At 50.8% G+C, this 16,177-nt stretch overlaps 1 protein-coding gene across 2 annotated transcripts in view; it reads right to left on the bottom strand.

Annotated features, from left to right (window-relative positions):
• The window catches only part of ADARB2 (adenosine deaminase RNA specific B2 (inactive)), a 339,341-nt gene extending 338,858 nt beyond the window's left edge, over positions 1-483 (bottom strand). For both annotated transcript variants that reach the window (XM_041767012.1, XM_041767013.1), the window contains exon 1: positions 5-483. In XM_041767012.1, the coding sequence (XP_041622946.1) occupies positions 5-104 (100 nt within the window). In that variant the 5' untranslated portion in view covers positions 105-483. The remainder of the gene's footprint in view (positions 1-4) is intronic.
• Positions 484-16,177: the final 15,694 nt, after the last annotated feature.

The following is a 16,177-nucleotide window of genomic DNA, read 5'->3' as shown; positions in this document are numbered from 1 at the left end:
TTACCTTTCCTCTTCGACCGCCGCCGCCGCCGCCTCTTAGACTTGCATCTGAGTTGGCCGCTCAGCCCTCCGGACCCTCTGCTGGTCCCCAGGACAGATGCCATGGCTGGGGCTCCGCACGGGCACGGGAGGGGATCCTGCCTCCCAGCAGCTCACCTTTCCTGCTCCTGCGCCGCCGCCGCTCCCGCTTCTGCAAACCAGGCGGCGGGGCTCACTTTTTAGGACGGAGCCCTCCTCGCTCGCTCCCGCCTCCTTCCCCCTAATTGTTCTCTGTCACCGGCTGGGGCTGGGCTGAGAGCCCGCCGGCCAGCAGCTCCGCGCTCCGCGGCAGGACGACAGGACACGCTGGGAAGGAAAGGTGCACCGGGCGCCGTGGGCGCTCCCTCCCAGGCTCTCCTCCTCTTCCGGGCGGCCTCTCTTGATCTGGGCTCCAGACGCAGGGCTTCTACTTTGGCACCTCTGCTAGTTGTTTGGCACCAGCCACTTTGAAGCCAATCACGCAGGGAGCTTGTCTATTTGCTGCTGCAAAGTCTAATTAGGTCCAATCACAACTGTCTTCTGGCTCTGACATCAGCACCACCAGCCCTTTGCATCCTCTGTCAGCTTGCAAACTCAGCTCCCATTTGGACGGATGGAGCTGCCCAGGACCCGGTTGAAAGGGAAGGAGACTGCTCGGGAGGGAGGGAACAACACGCAGAGCCAGCTCATCAGGGAGCAGCCCGAGGGGCCGCTTGCAGGAGGGCTCAGCCCCGGGGCTGCAGGCTCCCGGCCTCAGACCGCAGGACAGCGCCTGCCCGACCCCACACGCCCGGCAAGATGCAGCAGCTCTCTCTCCAGCCCAACAGTTTTTAACTAGTTAATTCATTATAATGCTCCTTGTGCCAGGGGGGAAATATCTCTCCAAGAAATGCCGGAGACCTCACCTCCCCCGGAGGAGGGGACTAAGATTTGCAATTCCCCCGGAAGACAGCCTCTTAGGGGTATTCGTTTTTTTTTTTTTTCTTTTCTTTTCTTTCTTTCTTTTTTTTTTTTTTTTTCCAGAGAAGGCACGTTTGTCTGTTTGCTTGTTTGTTTTGTTTTGCTTTCCCCTTCCTACCCCTTGGCTGTTCCCTTTGCAAAAGGCAGAGATTGCATAAAGACAGAGGTGTTGGGATCGGAGTCTGGTTTTTAAGGAGAGGGATTTTAATGGGTTGCTTTATGGAGGTAACAATGAAATGCACAGAGAAAGGGCTTTCATCTGATGGGTTTAACGCCAAATAAAACATTCGGATGAAAGAAAAGTCATATTTAACCAGGAGGTGGATTGCAAATTGAAATAGTTTTCAACAATTTTTTTTTCAGGGCTATCCTATTGTTTCAAGACTGTACTTATGGAACACTAAAAATCTAACACGAGCTATAAGAAGAAAAATAATCGAGGCATCATTACTGCCTTTTTGCCTTCAGGTCCCATAAGCTATTAATTATAATAGTAATGATTTGGGAAAAAAAAATCCACCCGCGGAGTCGTTAGCCAGCGTTATTGTCGTATGTTGATGTGGAGATGGCACACAAGTATCTGTATGCTATTGACTACCTTATCCCTACTGTTTCCAAGCTCTTGATGGACCTAGAAATGTCTTGATGATTTTCTTTTATAAGAAAAAATAACCCCTTAGGCAACGTGGGAAATAATCAGGAGGTTCACGTGTGTTACGTGCTGAGCTGAGGGGTCAGAACTCATTTTTCACTGGTGAGAGAGAGAACAGGACGTGCGATTTCAAGTCCTTGGTCCCCTGCTCTGATTCTGGGCGAGTACACGGTGCCTCAGTTTCCCCACCTGTGAAAGGGGCGTCACAGCGGCATCTGCCGCGTGGCTTCACCCGCACATTAATTACTCGGTACGTGTCATTGTTCGGTGCGTGAATCCGGGAAATGCGTTGGGGAGACTGAGCGCGTGTCACAGGTGGGCCTCAGAGAGAAGGCGCCTTCCCTGTCTGGCGCATTTCAGGCTGCTATGGAGACGCACGTGCTGCCTTCCCCCAGCAGCGCAGCTAAGGAAAGCCGCCTGCAACTGGTCTCAGATGCTGGACGAGGGCATGACGCGCCCACCTACTGTCTGTGGCACAAGAGATAGTTGAGAGCAGGCACCGCATGTGGAGACGCAGGGGTGGGACGTTCGGGCTCCCGGCTCCCTGCACCTCCTCCACGCTCACACGAGGTTGCCCCACTTAGAACTGGTTCCCGAGCCCAGAAACCCAGGGAGGGTGCTTTAGGGGAGCCCTGCAAACAGATGCACAGTCACCCTCAAGGCTGCTTGCACCCAGCGCCGGCCTGGTTCACACCCCCCAGCCTCGTAGGAGGCATAGATGCTGCGCCCGAGACACGCGGGTGCATTGACTCCTACTGTTTTGAAGCGTGGGTTCGAAAAGCAGAGAATACAGCTGCTTGTGCTTACGTGTTGCTTCCGACTTCGGGGGTGTGTGGGGGGGTGTGGGGCACGGAACCAAAATCAAAACAAAAACTTGGATTTTAACCCTTCGTGTGGATCCAGATTTAAACGTTGGTTAAGATAAAAAATCTTGGCCAATCTTGGCCTTTCCTGAGGTTCCTGTTTATTTCCTTATTTATTTTGGTGTAGTTTCCGCAAACACGGCTTTAGCCTAGAAATGTCCTACTTTCCGTATTTATTTTGCACACGATAATGCACAGAGCATGAGCCCCAGAAAAGAAAAAAAAAAGTCTGTCCCTCGTAGGAGGGCGGGCTTCAAAAAGGTTCGTGATTACTAATATTTTTAACTCAAGGGTGGCATCAAGTGAGCGAAATCCACTACCTGCTATCCTTCGCTCTGCCTTTTGTCTGTTTCCCAGGAGGCTTCAGAAGCCTAAAGGGACAAGCAGAAGTTGGAAGAGGAGCAGGAGCCAACGTCACCCTACGCCCATCAGGAGCCGTCACTGATGCGTGGCTTTGCCCGTCTGAGCCGTTCCCCACCCTTCCACAGAACGAAGACCCGGGCAGGAGGCTCCCAGGGCAGACGGGGCTGCAGGCCGGGGGCCGGCCGCGGGATGGAAGTAGGGGCTCCGCAGGCCCAGCCTCCCCGTCTGTGCCAGGGCAGGTGGCTCCCGCATCGGCCGGGCGGCCCCCCTGCCTTCCCTCCTCGCCCTTGCTGGGACTCTAGCTGCGCCGCTACCTCGCGTTTTGTCTGCCCCATCTCCCCGTGTGCCTCTCCACCCACCAGGCGAAGCACGAGGGGCGCGGCCTCTGTCGCTCACTGTGGAGCACCCTGAGCCGGTGCAGAAGTGGCCCCGCGGGAGTCCTGATGGTGGCGGCTGTTTGCTCAAGATTGACGGCCTGTGGCGCTGCATCTCGTTTGATGTTCTCGAAGACTCAGAGAGCGCGGGCCTGAAGCTGAGTTCCTCCTACACATGGGGAGGCGGGGGCTCAGAGAACATAGCGACTTGCCCAAAGTGGCGAGGCTCAGATGGCGGACTCACACCTGGGTCATCTGAGCTGGCCGGCCCGTGACCTTTACCGCATTGCTCTACCAGTTTTCATTCTAGATTCGGAGGCTGGTGCATTTTGGGGACTTGTACAAGCCGACTCTGAGATACGTGACACTGTCAAATAGTGACTCCGAGCTTCAGTGTTTACGTGTGTGTGACTTATAAATACGTAGGGTCACATAGAACCCCGAGATAACTCCTACCTGTACCTACGCCTGTACCTTTACCTCCGCACCTGGATGTCTCCATCACGATGGGCCTCTAGACCCACAGGTATCTGTGAACAACTGGATGTGGACATGTGCATCTGTACGAGTGGGGAGCTGGTCATCGATGCTCACTGTGACGTCCACCATTCCTGGGCACACCTGCAGAGTCCTGCACACGTGTTTATCACTCTTGAGCCTTCCACATTTACCCTCCTTTCTCAGAACACGCCTCTGACATGGGCAGGAAAGACGGTATCATCCTTATCTTCCCCCCGGGGTTATGCAGGCTCTGAGTGTTGGCGCATCCCTTGCATTACTAGACGGAGGAAGAGCCAAGACTGGGTTATGATGTTCCATCGTCTTCCAGCAACAACACAAATCAGAACTCTCAGGGGCTCACACCGCTGGCCTGACCTTCTCTTTCTACCAAAGAGGAGCCTGAGGGGTGCACGGGGATGGATGGTTCCAAGAATTGTACCTTCTGGCCAAAACTCAAGTCCCTTTATTGCCATCCCCGATGGAGTTTTCCTCCAGACTCCTTGGCCAACTTACAACGACTTCACTTCCTGATTCATCAGCGTTCACCACACATTTCTAGTCAGTTAAAAGTATAGTTAACTCGGTTTCTTTCCGGCTCCCCCAACCACTAAGAATACCACGGAAACTACTGTGACTTCTTTAGAATCCAAATTTTGGCCAGTACCCCCTCACCGGGGAGGCGATGCCCACTAGGTGGAAAGCAGCAGAACAAAGGCCCCCCCCACCGGAGATATGTATGTCTGCTGACTCACAACGGTCTCACAGACGGCATGAAATCATTACTTTTCGCAAACAGGGAAATAGCACAAGAGCGCCTTTTTTTTTTTTTTACTCTTTCATCTTCGCCCATTGTTCTTAAATTTAAATAACTCACATCAAAGAACTTGGACATAAGACCTGAAAGTATCGGAAAATGATATATCAAGGCAACAGCTGCTACGACACAGGCATCCGTATTCACATTCCGCCCGAGGGCGCGGAGGGAGCGCTGGGAGGCCCCCAGGTGCAGGACACAGTCCTGAATGTGGAGATGCTCTTTGTACGATGTTATTACTAGAATTATTTTCCCTTTGTTCTTTTTCTTTCTCCTAAGCATGTCTACGGTTCGAGAGAACACCAGATGCATTCTTATCAGTTTCCTGAATGAACGTGGTGTAGAGCAGGTTTCCGAGATCCCTTTCTCAGACGTCCATGGGATGCGCTTGCTGGTACATGCACACGTGCACGCACATACACACACACGCACACGCATTCTTGGGTCAGATAATTCAGGAATGCAAGGTTTTCTTCATGGGTCAGCACCACAGGTTTTAACTCCAACGTACATTCGCCAGAGCGCATCTTTAGGCTAGAACTTATTGGAGTTCGTCTTAACGTTTAAAGGAGCACAACTTAGAAAATACTGGTGAAAGGAGGACACTCTGACCTGCCAACATCCCTGACCGTGTTTGTGGCTGTCTTTCTGCCTTTGAACCAGTGACTCCCCAACAACCAGCAAAACCAATGCAAATCAAGATGGTCTTTGGGATAAGCAGGGCCCACGAGAAGACGGCCTGCCCCCACGTCGACCCCGCACGGCTCGGGGCCCCATGGATCACGCAGCACAGGTGACGGAGCCATCCATCTCTTGGTAGAGCAAAGTGCGGGATTTTACTACCAAATATTTGTGTAGCGTACGAGAAACCACGACTGAAATACTCCTCCTCCACAACACTGTGGATAGATCCAGTTACCCGCACTTACACTTAAAAGGCCCTTGGTTGCCAGGTTTTGAAATGTGAAACCCTAACATTTTATTCATAAAGAGCTACCATCATTTAAAACCCTTACTCATGCATACCCCATCCTAGACGTCCCCTTGTGTCTTAAACCAATACAATTCAAACACTTAACATATATGTGCATTTATGTTCCAAATCTTCTCCTGGAACCCGTGGTTTTCAGAAGGAACAATGTCGCATCCCCAGAGTGCCGTGTGACAGCGCAAAGACAGCAAGAGAATGGAACACAGATGGAATTAATGGTTTGGGGTGTTAATCAGTGTAATAAATTGAAAGGCAGGATGAAAGCGCGTCAGGAATACATTTCTGTCGTGAGAATGGGGTAGGCTGATGGATGGATTTATGTTCGTTCTCTACCCGGATGTTTAAAGTCTGAACACTTCGCTTCCTCCCACGGTTTCCTGGATGCTCCCATCATCTGAGCCGTGGGCTGCGTGGACGTGATGAAACTCCAGCTGGTTGGTGTCCGCGTCTCTCCCCTTCCTCTGCCCACAACAACCGGAATTGGGGGAATGGGGTGGTCCCAACCGGGATCTTCGACCATTTCACAGAGTTGATTTTTAAAAGCTCGCATGATAATTGCCAACTTTTGGACAAGGCAAAGAAGACAGAGCCAGGGAAATACTAGAAGGAATGTGGATGTGGGTTCCTCAGAGGGTTTGAAACTCAAATGGAAAGTGCACGCACCCGCCCCAACCTCTCCGAGAGGACCCTCGGCACGGGGGCCTCCTCCCACCTTGTCCCCCCGAGCCTGCTCCTGAGCAGCAGACGGGCTCGCGGGCTGTGGGGGGTCCCTCGGAGTGGAAAGTGCTTAACACGATCCTGTCACTGAAGAGACATGGTCCTCGGGAAAGGTAACCAGACATATTAGCAAGGAACCTAATTTGGTTAGAAGAGGTTTGTGCAAAGAGCGTGTGACAGCGTCGCTGTCCTCAGATGGCAGCTTGGCCGTCATCTGTCAATGCAAGATGCACCCCGGCTGGTTGAGTGTCTGAATTCCCAGAGTCGCCCCACTATTCTCATATTCACGGAGACTCTCGGCCTGGGGAGAGCGCTCCTCAGTGCTCCCAGGGTGGCCAGGAGGGCACTCCTCCCCACTCTCGCTTGGGTGGAAACCACCGCGGCCACTGCGAGCCGGAGACCGGACACAGAGGGTGGGTGAAGGTGTCCCATGGGGGGGGACAGACATGTTGATGGCACCAAAGTGAAAGAGGTGAGCTCATGAGACCCTCCCCGCAGCGAAGCCCCCGCTACCTCTGAGAACCCTGGCCCTCCCTGCCGGCCTGCAGCCCCACCAACGGGCACCCTGGTCTTCCCAGCGGAGGCTGCCCCCCCAGGGGTCCGCCCCCAGGCTTCCTCCTTCCTATTCTTATACTTGCAGCCCAAACCATGACTTTGGGGAATCCCACTTTGGGGGAAGTCCTCGGGGGGTCGGTGGCAATCCTGGGGGGTGTGAGCCTGTGGCCCGGGCTCCCTGGTGCACCAGAGGAAGCGCGTTTTCTCCGAAGCCTCGAAACCAAGATAGGGAGGCAGGATTTGTGAACGTTATTCGAACGCTGGGAAGCTTGTGCAGATGCGAGGATATAGATCATCTGTGGACGGTGCTGTGGCCTGGATAGTCGGGGCCAGGGCTGACAGCTGCGTCCAGACCACGGCCAACAGAGCGACACCCGTTGCCCACTTGGACCAGCGGCTGGCCTGGGTGAGTCACATGCACGGTGCGCGGCGGTGCAGGCCCCCGTGATGTCACGGCGCTACCCTGACGTGGTGCTGGTGGCCGGCCTCTCACACCAGCGTGGTGACCCTGGGTCTTCCTGTCCCCTGCAGGCCGGGCTGCCGAGCACGAACCCAAGCAGAGCGGGGCCCGGGGCGGTGCCGATGCTGTGCCCAATCCTTAGCCTACGCCTCCCCGTGAGGAGCCTTCTTTGTATCTCAAGGTGTCATTGAAGGATACTTTGTGGAGAAGGGATGGGAGAGGCAACCGCAGGCTTCGAAGAGGGAAGGATGCAGAAAGGAGCTAAGTCAGGAACATTCCAAGAGAAACGGGGAGGAGGGGGGGAGGATGTTACAGCCAAACAGGAACGAGCAAAGGCCCCGGACACACGGAGCGGAGGCCTGTTTGTGGGAGACAGGGTGCGGGGCAAGATGGCAGGTGCTCCGAGCCACGCGGACCTGTGCTTTGCTGAGCATCTGCGTGGACCAGGGCATATGGCAAGTTGTCCACGGGCCTCGGTTCCCTCATCTGCGGGACGGGGACGCAGATGCTCAGACGCACCTGTTTACGTAAGGTGTGGGCACCAGGGGCTTGCCCTAGGGGTCCTTCTGTGACCCGACTGTGTTCTCTGTTGCCACGCAGAGCACAGGATGTTATCCATGGCACTTACTTCCCTGCACGTCACTTGCATCGTATTATCACAGCAAACGGGAAAGCCGCATCTTGGGTGACGCCCTGATATGACCGCGGGCCTGCGTTGGGTCATGCTGGTCTGCACTGCATGCCCAGCAATGGCCTCGGGTCCCCACCAGCCAGCCGCCATCCCGACCGAGGCAGGTGGGATTTTCTCAGGACCGTCGAAAGCGATCCATGTAAATTGCAGTTTGAGTGCAATCAATAGATGTGACAAACAGCTAATGCTGGCGACTGGGGACATAATGCAGGTGTGACTGTGTAAACGCCGGCAGATAACAATGCAAGGGAAATTGCAGGGCAGGGCTGTATTGAATGAGTGCGGTGCAAAATGAGCCGCCGCGTTCGGGTCAGGCGTCCCTGCTGCGAGCGCGCCGGTGCTCCTGTCCCTGGTAATTGTTAGTGGCAGCGGAGCGCCCAGGCGCAGAGGGCAGGTGCTCAGCTGCATTTGTGCTGCGTTTCCATGCGGTGTGGGCTGCTGATCCGTCCTGTCAGCGACCACCTCCCGGTGGACGAGACACCGTGGAAAATGCCGAGCCTCCTCGTCTGGAGTCAAGAGGCCTGTCATTAAAGCAATAATGAATTCTGGGGCTCTCCTGGAGGAGGACTGGAATGCACAATCACTTTGGGCTATCATTAAAATGTTTTCAATGTCTCCGTATTCAAGAAACAGTTTGTGACAAATGAAGGGAAATATGCTAATATGCTGTTTCTGTTAAAAAAGGGGAAATTTGAGACACAATTTGAAAAACTTAGTCTTACGTCTATGACTGGCCTGTACAGTGGCGTCTTGTTAAGTCTGATAATCGGAATTTAATAATTTTGAAATGTGGGTTTTTGTGACCTCTAACATTGTGAATATATTTCTATTTCCCTAAAACTGTTTTTTTTTTTTTATTGTTGTTGTTGTTGCTTTGCTTTTGTTTTTGGACAGAGAAGTGGGGGCAGAGGGAGAGGGGGAGAATCCCAAGCAGACTCCCTGCTCTGCGTGGAGCCTGACACCGGGCTGGACCTCACGGATCTGAGATCGCTACCCTGAGATCACGACCTGAGCTGAAGTCAAAAGTCAGACGCTTCATCGACTGAGCCGCCCAGGTGCCCCTAAAACCGTTTGTTTGCTTTCTAAATCATAGCACAATATTACTAGGTGCTGTCATCGTCGGACTTTTACAAGGAACTCACAGTTTTATGACTGAAATGACCACTTATCTAAGGATTACTTTATTAATAATTAAATATATTGCTTTTTAGAGTCTTTAAAGCTTTAAGTATACTAGGAAAACAAATTCATCTGATGATTGTGTTGCGCTACTAAAGAGCACTAAGGCACCAACGCGGTTGGCGAGGCCGGGCCCTGGAGTCGGTCACCTTCTCAGGATGGATAACTGGACACCAAATGCGGGCTTCTCCCTCTGGAAGGTGGGTTTTCTGACCTCCAGGAGTGAGGCCAGGGGACCCCCAGCCGTCCCCTGGGGCTAGCGTGGGCACGTGGGCAGCTCCCCACCCTCAGGCTTGTGCTTCTTCAAGTGTGTCACATTCCAAACCTGCTTCCTGCTGCTGTCTTCGCTCTCACGTAACAACAGTTGTTAACAGTCTTGCGTATTCTCGCCTATTTCTCCAAACATTGATTTGCCCACATAATTAAGAAAAATATTTCAGGGAGGCACACAGTGTAATAATGTTCATTAACAAGCATTAGTTTTTTCAGGGTTTATAGGCCAAAGGAGTGTTTATTGGAACAAAGCAGAGTCTTGATGAAAACTGTTTTCTTTGGTAAATGATACCTTTAATTTTTATATTGTAATAAAAGACGTTTGGTAAAGATCTGCAGACCTCAGTCCCTATCTGTTATGTTGCAATGCTATGTGGATTATGTGACCTTTGTCTGAGAGGCATCAATACCCTGTACACCTGTCGTGGGTCCGGCGAGCTCTCCCAGCCCCGAGGTGCCAGGGGTCAAGAGGCTGCTGTTACGGGCATGCCAGTCCCAGTTTTTGAGAGGTGGGTAGGCCTCAGAAGGCACTTTCTGGTTCATCCAGGCAAGTCAATCCAGGTAAAGCAACGACGAGAACGGAAGCTGGTGACGGGGAAAGGGCCACCCAAGCTCACATGCCCAGCCTTAAAACCAGCCTGCCTCAGACACAAGTTTAAAAGGAAGCCATATTTATGATTTTAAGTAAATTTTGCTCCACCCTTTCTTCTCCAAATAATTTACTGTTCCTCATCACATCAGCTCATGGATTTTATGAAAATGTAGAACCGAAAGGAACCTTAAGTGATCAACTAGAGCAATGAATTTCCAAGGGTTTTCAAATCCAGAGTGCCTATGTTTGCATGAAGGAGCATGCGGAATGCCCGTGAGTACACTGTAAACGGAGTCAGGTACAGGACACCCTGGGCCCCACCACCTCAGGTGCCCCATGCTCTGGGGATGCCTCTGGGGCACAGCCTTGCTCCATGTTCTCCAGGGGAGCAATACAAAAATGATTGACCTGCTCCATTCATTTGCAGGTGGGGAAACTGAGTCCCTAGGTCCAGTAAGTGAATGATGGTTGTCTCTCATCATCTGCTCCTAACTCAGTCACCCAATAAGCTGTACCTAATAGTCTTGTTTCTAAAAATAGCTACCTATTTTTCTATCATAATTACCTTGAGATTTGTTTTTATGAAATTTTGCTTCATGTGCTCATAAGGTGGGTGGTTCCGTGTAGACACACTCCTGCGTGAGTTCATCCCACGGGGTCTCAGCTCCGTTGGCCCATGTGAAAGAGGAAAATATTAGGTGATCATTATTTTAAAACCTCTTTATTTTCAGAAGTGAGGATTAGGTTTGGATTCTTGATAATCAGAGCATAGGAATACTGGTTTTCTATTTGAATGATGAGATTTGGAGTTTCCAGTTGGACACATCAGCACAGTCATTCTTGTGGACTCATCCAGTTAGAAACTACCGCCCAGGGATTAGGGAGGCAGAGACTCCCAATGTGCTGGCGCAGGAACCAGGAGGCTCGTTGAGGACAATTCTGAGACCCAGTCGAGTGCGGGAGCCCACACCTCTGAGAGTTTTACCTCCTGGAGCCCTACCAGGTCATCATAGTGAATATCAGAGAAAATCCCTTAGGTTTCTAGTATGGGCAGGGGTGCAAACCATCTTGTGATAGGACGTGGCACTCGGTTCTCCACAAGGCCTGCCTGGGGGGGGGGGGGGAGGAGCTGGCTCAGCCGAGCCTAATCTTTTTGGGTTTTATCAGAGTCTAACAGATCTGAAGGAAGAGATGGGCCCAACTCCAGTCCATGGTCATCACCTGTCCCACCTAAAGTGGAGAAAATTGAGAGGGGCTGTGAAGGTTGTAGCCCAGGGGCAGCTGGCCGCAAAAAGAGTGAGACCTAATCACAATCCTGGGGCTGCACAATGCATCTCCCTGGTCCCCTGCCCACGACATCAGAAGGGCTCCTGAGTGAAAACAGGGGTCACATCTCAGACCTCATCTAGGAAGAAGTCTCTAGGGATATCCAAAGATGGCAGAAAAGACAAAACAGGGACACTGGAGGAAATTTCAGTCTGATATGTACAGTGACAGCAAGCAGTAAAACAGTCCTAACTTCTAGCTAAAGCCTCTTCACCCAGTGCATCATGGCTGGCTCAACAACAGAGCAGTACAAGGCACGTGAAAAGACAAAAGAACATGGTTTAAAGAGACAGAGAAACAGCAGAAGCTGCAGAGATGATGGAACTAGCAGACCAGGAATATAGAACAACTATGGATAATAGGCTGGAGGCTCTAATGGAAAACCATGGACACCAGACAGGTACAGGTGAGTCATGAGCAGAGAGATGGAAATCCCAGGATGACTCACAAGGAAAGGCCAGGGATCAAGCACACTGTAGAAATGAAGGATGCCTTTGATGGGCTCGTGAGGAGACAACACAGCTGAGGGGAGAAGCATCAGGCGGCTTGGAGAAACTTCCAAAACTGAAATACAGAGATAGACAGAGAAAGAAGACAACAGAATATGCAAAAACTGGTATCACTATAACAGGCATAATGGGAATACCTGGAGGACAAGGAAGAGCAGGAAGTGCCAGTTGGAAATGGCACACAGCACACCACAGAACCAGGAAGCCCAGGGAGCTCCAAGAAGGATGAATACAAATATGTCTACACCAAGGCTTAAGGTGAGCTGCAGAAAATCAAGGACAAAGATTTTTTAAAAAGCTGAGAGATAACCCTCCTTACCCCCAGGGGCACAAAGACATGAGTTGCACTGGACTTTTCTTCTGAAACCAGGAGAGTAAGAGAGAGGAGTGAAATATTCAAAGTGTAGAAAGGAAAGACCCAACTAAACCTAGAATTCTGTAGCTAGCAAAATTATCCTTCAAAAATGAAGAAAAAGACAAACCACAGATTGCGGGAAATATTTGCAAAACACATATCTGATAAAGGACTGGCATCCAAAATGTACAAAGAGCTCTTAAAACTCCACGGTAATTAAAGTGATTTGGTCCAAAAGATTAATGCCAAAGAAAAGTGCTTAAATCGTCATTAATATGAAAATTAAAAAAAAATAAATTTAGTTTAAATAATACTTTTGAGTTTAAAAGACTGAAAGCAATATTTGCCAATGATTCTAAACATTTCAAGTGTTTTCTACAATGATGTCTTTGCTTTATAACTTGTAAAATATAGCTGACAATACTTAAAAAATAATAAATAAATAAAAGATAACGGTCAGAGTTGTCTTAATATTGTACCATATAATCTACCATAATTTGTTCAACTAGTCTATTATGGATATCTAAAAAATATTTTTTTCATCTTCATTTGAATGAAAATTTCATTCATTACAAAAAAATCCTAAAAACCTTCACAGTTAAGAAAATGATCTAATTATCTGAAAAGACACCTCTCCAAAGAAGAGATACAGATGGCAGATGAGCATCTGCAAAGAAGCTCAATATCGTATTTTATCAGGGAAATGCAAATTCGAACAGCAAGGAGACACCACAGCAGGCCCATCAGAGGGGCTGGAACCCAGGGCCCTGACACCAGCAGGTGCTGGCAGGGATGCGGAGGCCCAGGAACGCTCCCTGGCTGCGGGTGGGCACGCAGATGGGGCCGCCACCCTGGAGGACGGTTGGTGGCTTCCCACAAACTAAACGTACCCTTACCCCACAATCCAGCAATCATGCTCCTTGGTATTGACTCAGATGAGCTGAAAACTATGTTCATTTATTTTTAAAGATTTATTTATTTATTTATTTATTATTTACTTATTTATTTATTCATGAGAGACACAGAGAGAGAGAGGCAGAGACACAGGCAGAGGGAGAAGCAGGCTCTATGCAGGGAGCCCGATGTGGGACTCCATCCTGGGTCCCCGGGATCACGCCCTGGGCCGAAGGCAGACACTCAACCACTGAGCCACCTGGGGATCTCGAAAACAACGTTCGTACAAAAAAACAGCACACAGATGTTTGCAAGCAGCTTTATTTAAAATTGTGAAAACTTGGAGGCATCCAGATGTCCTTCAGCAGGTGACGGATAAATAGCTGTGGTCCATCCAGACGATTTGGCACTTAAATGAAGTGAGCTGACAAGCCGTCGAAAGACGTAGAGGGAACTGGAAAGCGTGTTACGCAGTGAAGGGCGTCAGTCTGAAAAACCTTCCTCCTGCGTCATTCCCACTATATGACGCTGTGGAGAAGGCATAACTAGGGGGACAGTAAGAAATAACAGTAATTTCTAAGAGTTGAGGGGCGGGAGGGATGAGCTGCTGGAACATGCGGGATTTGGGGGGGCAGTGACATGACTCTGTATGACACCGTCATGGTGGCTACATGTCCTTATACACGTGTCCAAACCCATACAATGTGCGACATCAGAGTGGATCCTAGAGCGACTATATTTTTTTTAAGCTCATTTGTTTATTTGAAGTAATCTCTCTACCCAAGGTGGAGCTCAAACTATGGCCTCAACATCAAGAGCCACGTGTTCTTCTGACTAAATCAGCCAGGTGCCTCCTAAGGCAAACTGCTGATCCAGCTAGTAATAATCATTCATTAATCAATTAATAGTATTGGCTCTTCCTTTGCAACAAAATGTGCCACTCTAGCGCAAGATACTGGTGATACGGCTTCCAGGGGGCAGGGGGAGAGATTCTTCAGGAAGTCTCAGTAAAACTTTCCTATAAAACATAAAACTGCTCTGAAATACATCTATTAATTGCAAATATAAGAAGCTTTAAAAATACAGGTCAAGGCCCCCCCTCCCACTGCAGCTGCATCAAACGCGTATCTGGGGACAGTGACCGTTCCTGTTACAGACATGAGAAAGGAGGTAAAATACGTGAACACATCACATGTTGGTTAAGGCAAGGGCACCTTTATCGAAGGAGACATTGTTAGACACCTGCTCGTGTTATGTGACGACAGAGGTAATTCTCTAAGTCATCTTTTTCAAAAGAGTCAGTCTGCTTAGGACGGGGCCTATATCTAGGTCCTGCGCATGGAGTCCTCTTGACAAATAAAAAGTATTTCAGGTTAGGCATATGTTTATTTTTATTTTTTAATTATTTTTTAAAGATTCTATTTATTTATTCATGACAGACACAGAGAGAGAGGCAGAGACACAGGCAGAGGGAGAAGCAGGCTCCATGTCCCCGATGCGGGACTCGATCCCGGGTCTCCAGGACCATGCCCTGGGCTGAAGGCGGCACTAGACCTCTGAGCCCCCCAGGCTGCCCTGGCGTATATTTAAACACATTATGTAAAAGCGATGATCCCGACCACTGGCAGGTGCCCCCAGCCACCCAGCAACCGCTCGCCCCGCAGACGCCCAAACCGGCATAGTCCGTCACCTTGTCGCAGCTCAATTTCATGTAAAAGCCGTTCTAACTACGCGCGCCTTCCGTGAGCTGCGACGATTCCCAGGACTTCACGGTTGGGAACCAGAGAAGAAAAGCAAGAAAGCAAATGGGTATCAGAGCTTCGTAGAAGTTCTAGACACTCTGAGCCGGAAGTTCCGCAGGCCACCAGGTGGTCCGATCCGGGTCGGCCACGGGGAATCTCAGCCCCGCCGGGGCGTTACACGGACAGCAGGTGTTCAGGCCTCCGTGGAAGGCGGGCTCTGAGGCTCGGCGTGGGGCAGGGGGCACCGGCATCATCAGGGTTGTCCCGGGCCCGAGGACCCCGTGCCACACCGTCTGTGTGGGGCCGTTGACTCCCGAACCACCCCCGCAGGTCACACACCCTCATGGACCGGGACAGGACCGTGCGTCCCCAGTCTGGCCAGCAGCTCTGCAATCATTTTCAGCGGATTTTGGAAAATCAACATTACTGTTGGCCTCTTACTTCAATCAAGGAGAATTTGAGTGAACCAGGATAACTACCACGAATGCGTTCTGGTCAACGAGGCTTTTTGGGGTTCACACAGCCCCGACAGGAGTCTTATTCAAGGGTCGTGGTCTGAAGCCCAGTGCCAGCCGAGAGCACGTGCTCAGACACCAACGGCGGCAGCGGCGGTGGGACCCGGGGGGCTGACAGGGCGCCCAAGGGAGGCGGTTAGCAAACCTCACATGCTAGATCCATGCTGTAAGTGTGTCTTAACTACGGGGTTTCCCGTGGGCACTCTGGTTACGAGGGCGAGGATGACTCCCGCAGGCCCAGCTAAGGGGACAGGTGTGCTGAGCACGCGCCAGCGTCCCGGGGAGGCAGCGGGAGGGGCAGGTGCCGGACGCGTGCGCTTCACTTACTGACACTAGAGAAGGAGAACTGTGTATTTAAAGTGTCTATTCAGGAGGGTGCCAAGGACAGACAGTGACACTGGGTCTACCGCAGGGACGTGAACCGGGAAGGAGCAGGGCTGCGGCTCCCAGCAGGTCGTCCTCCTGCTTGGCTGTCCTTTCGAGTGCACCTGGGCCTTTTTCCTTATGGAAAGGCTCATGAAGTGAGCCACAGTGCAAGGCTCGACACGACGTCCCAGCGGACCCGGAGAGGAGGCAGCTTTCTAAAACCGGCAGGGAGGAAAAACGAGAAACCCACATCTCCACGAAAGCCAAATGCTTCCAACCCGCACTGTTTATTATATATTATATATTATAATTTCTACCACTGGTGGAAAAGTCCCCCCAGGATTCTGTTCCGACTGTATCTGGGCGTGGATATTAAGCACATCACTCTACCTTCCCCACAACTCAAAACAGAAATTTTCATGACTCACACATTCAATAGGATATGGATTTCTTTTTTAAGATTTTAT

The sequence above is a fragment of the Vulpes lagopus genome, chromosome 8 (genome assembly GCF_018345385.1).
Source record: "Vulpes lagopus strain Blue_001 chromosome 8, ASM1834538v1, whole genome shotgun sequence".
NCBI classification, from domain to species: domain Eukaryota; kingdom Metazoa; phylum Chordata; class Mammalia; order Carnivora; family Canidae; genus Vulpes; species Vulpes lagopus.
The sequence above is the reverse complement of the archived record's forward strand: the minus strand, read 5'-3'. Positions and strand labels throughout refer to the sequence as shown.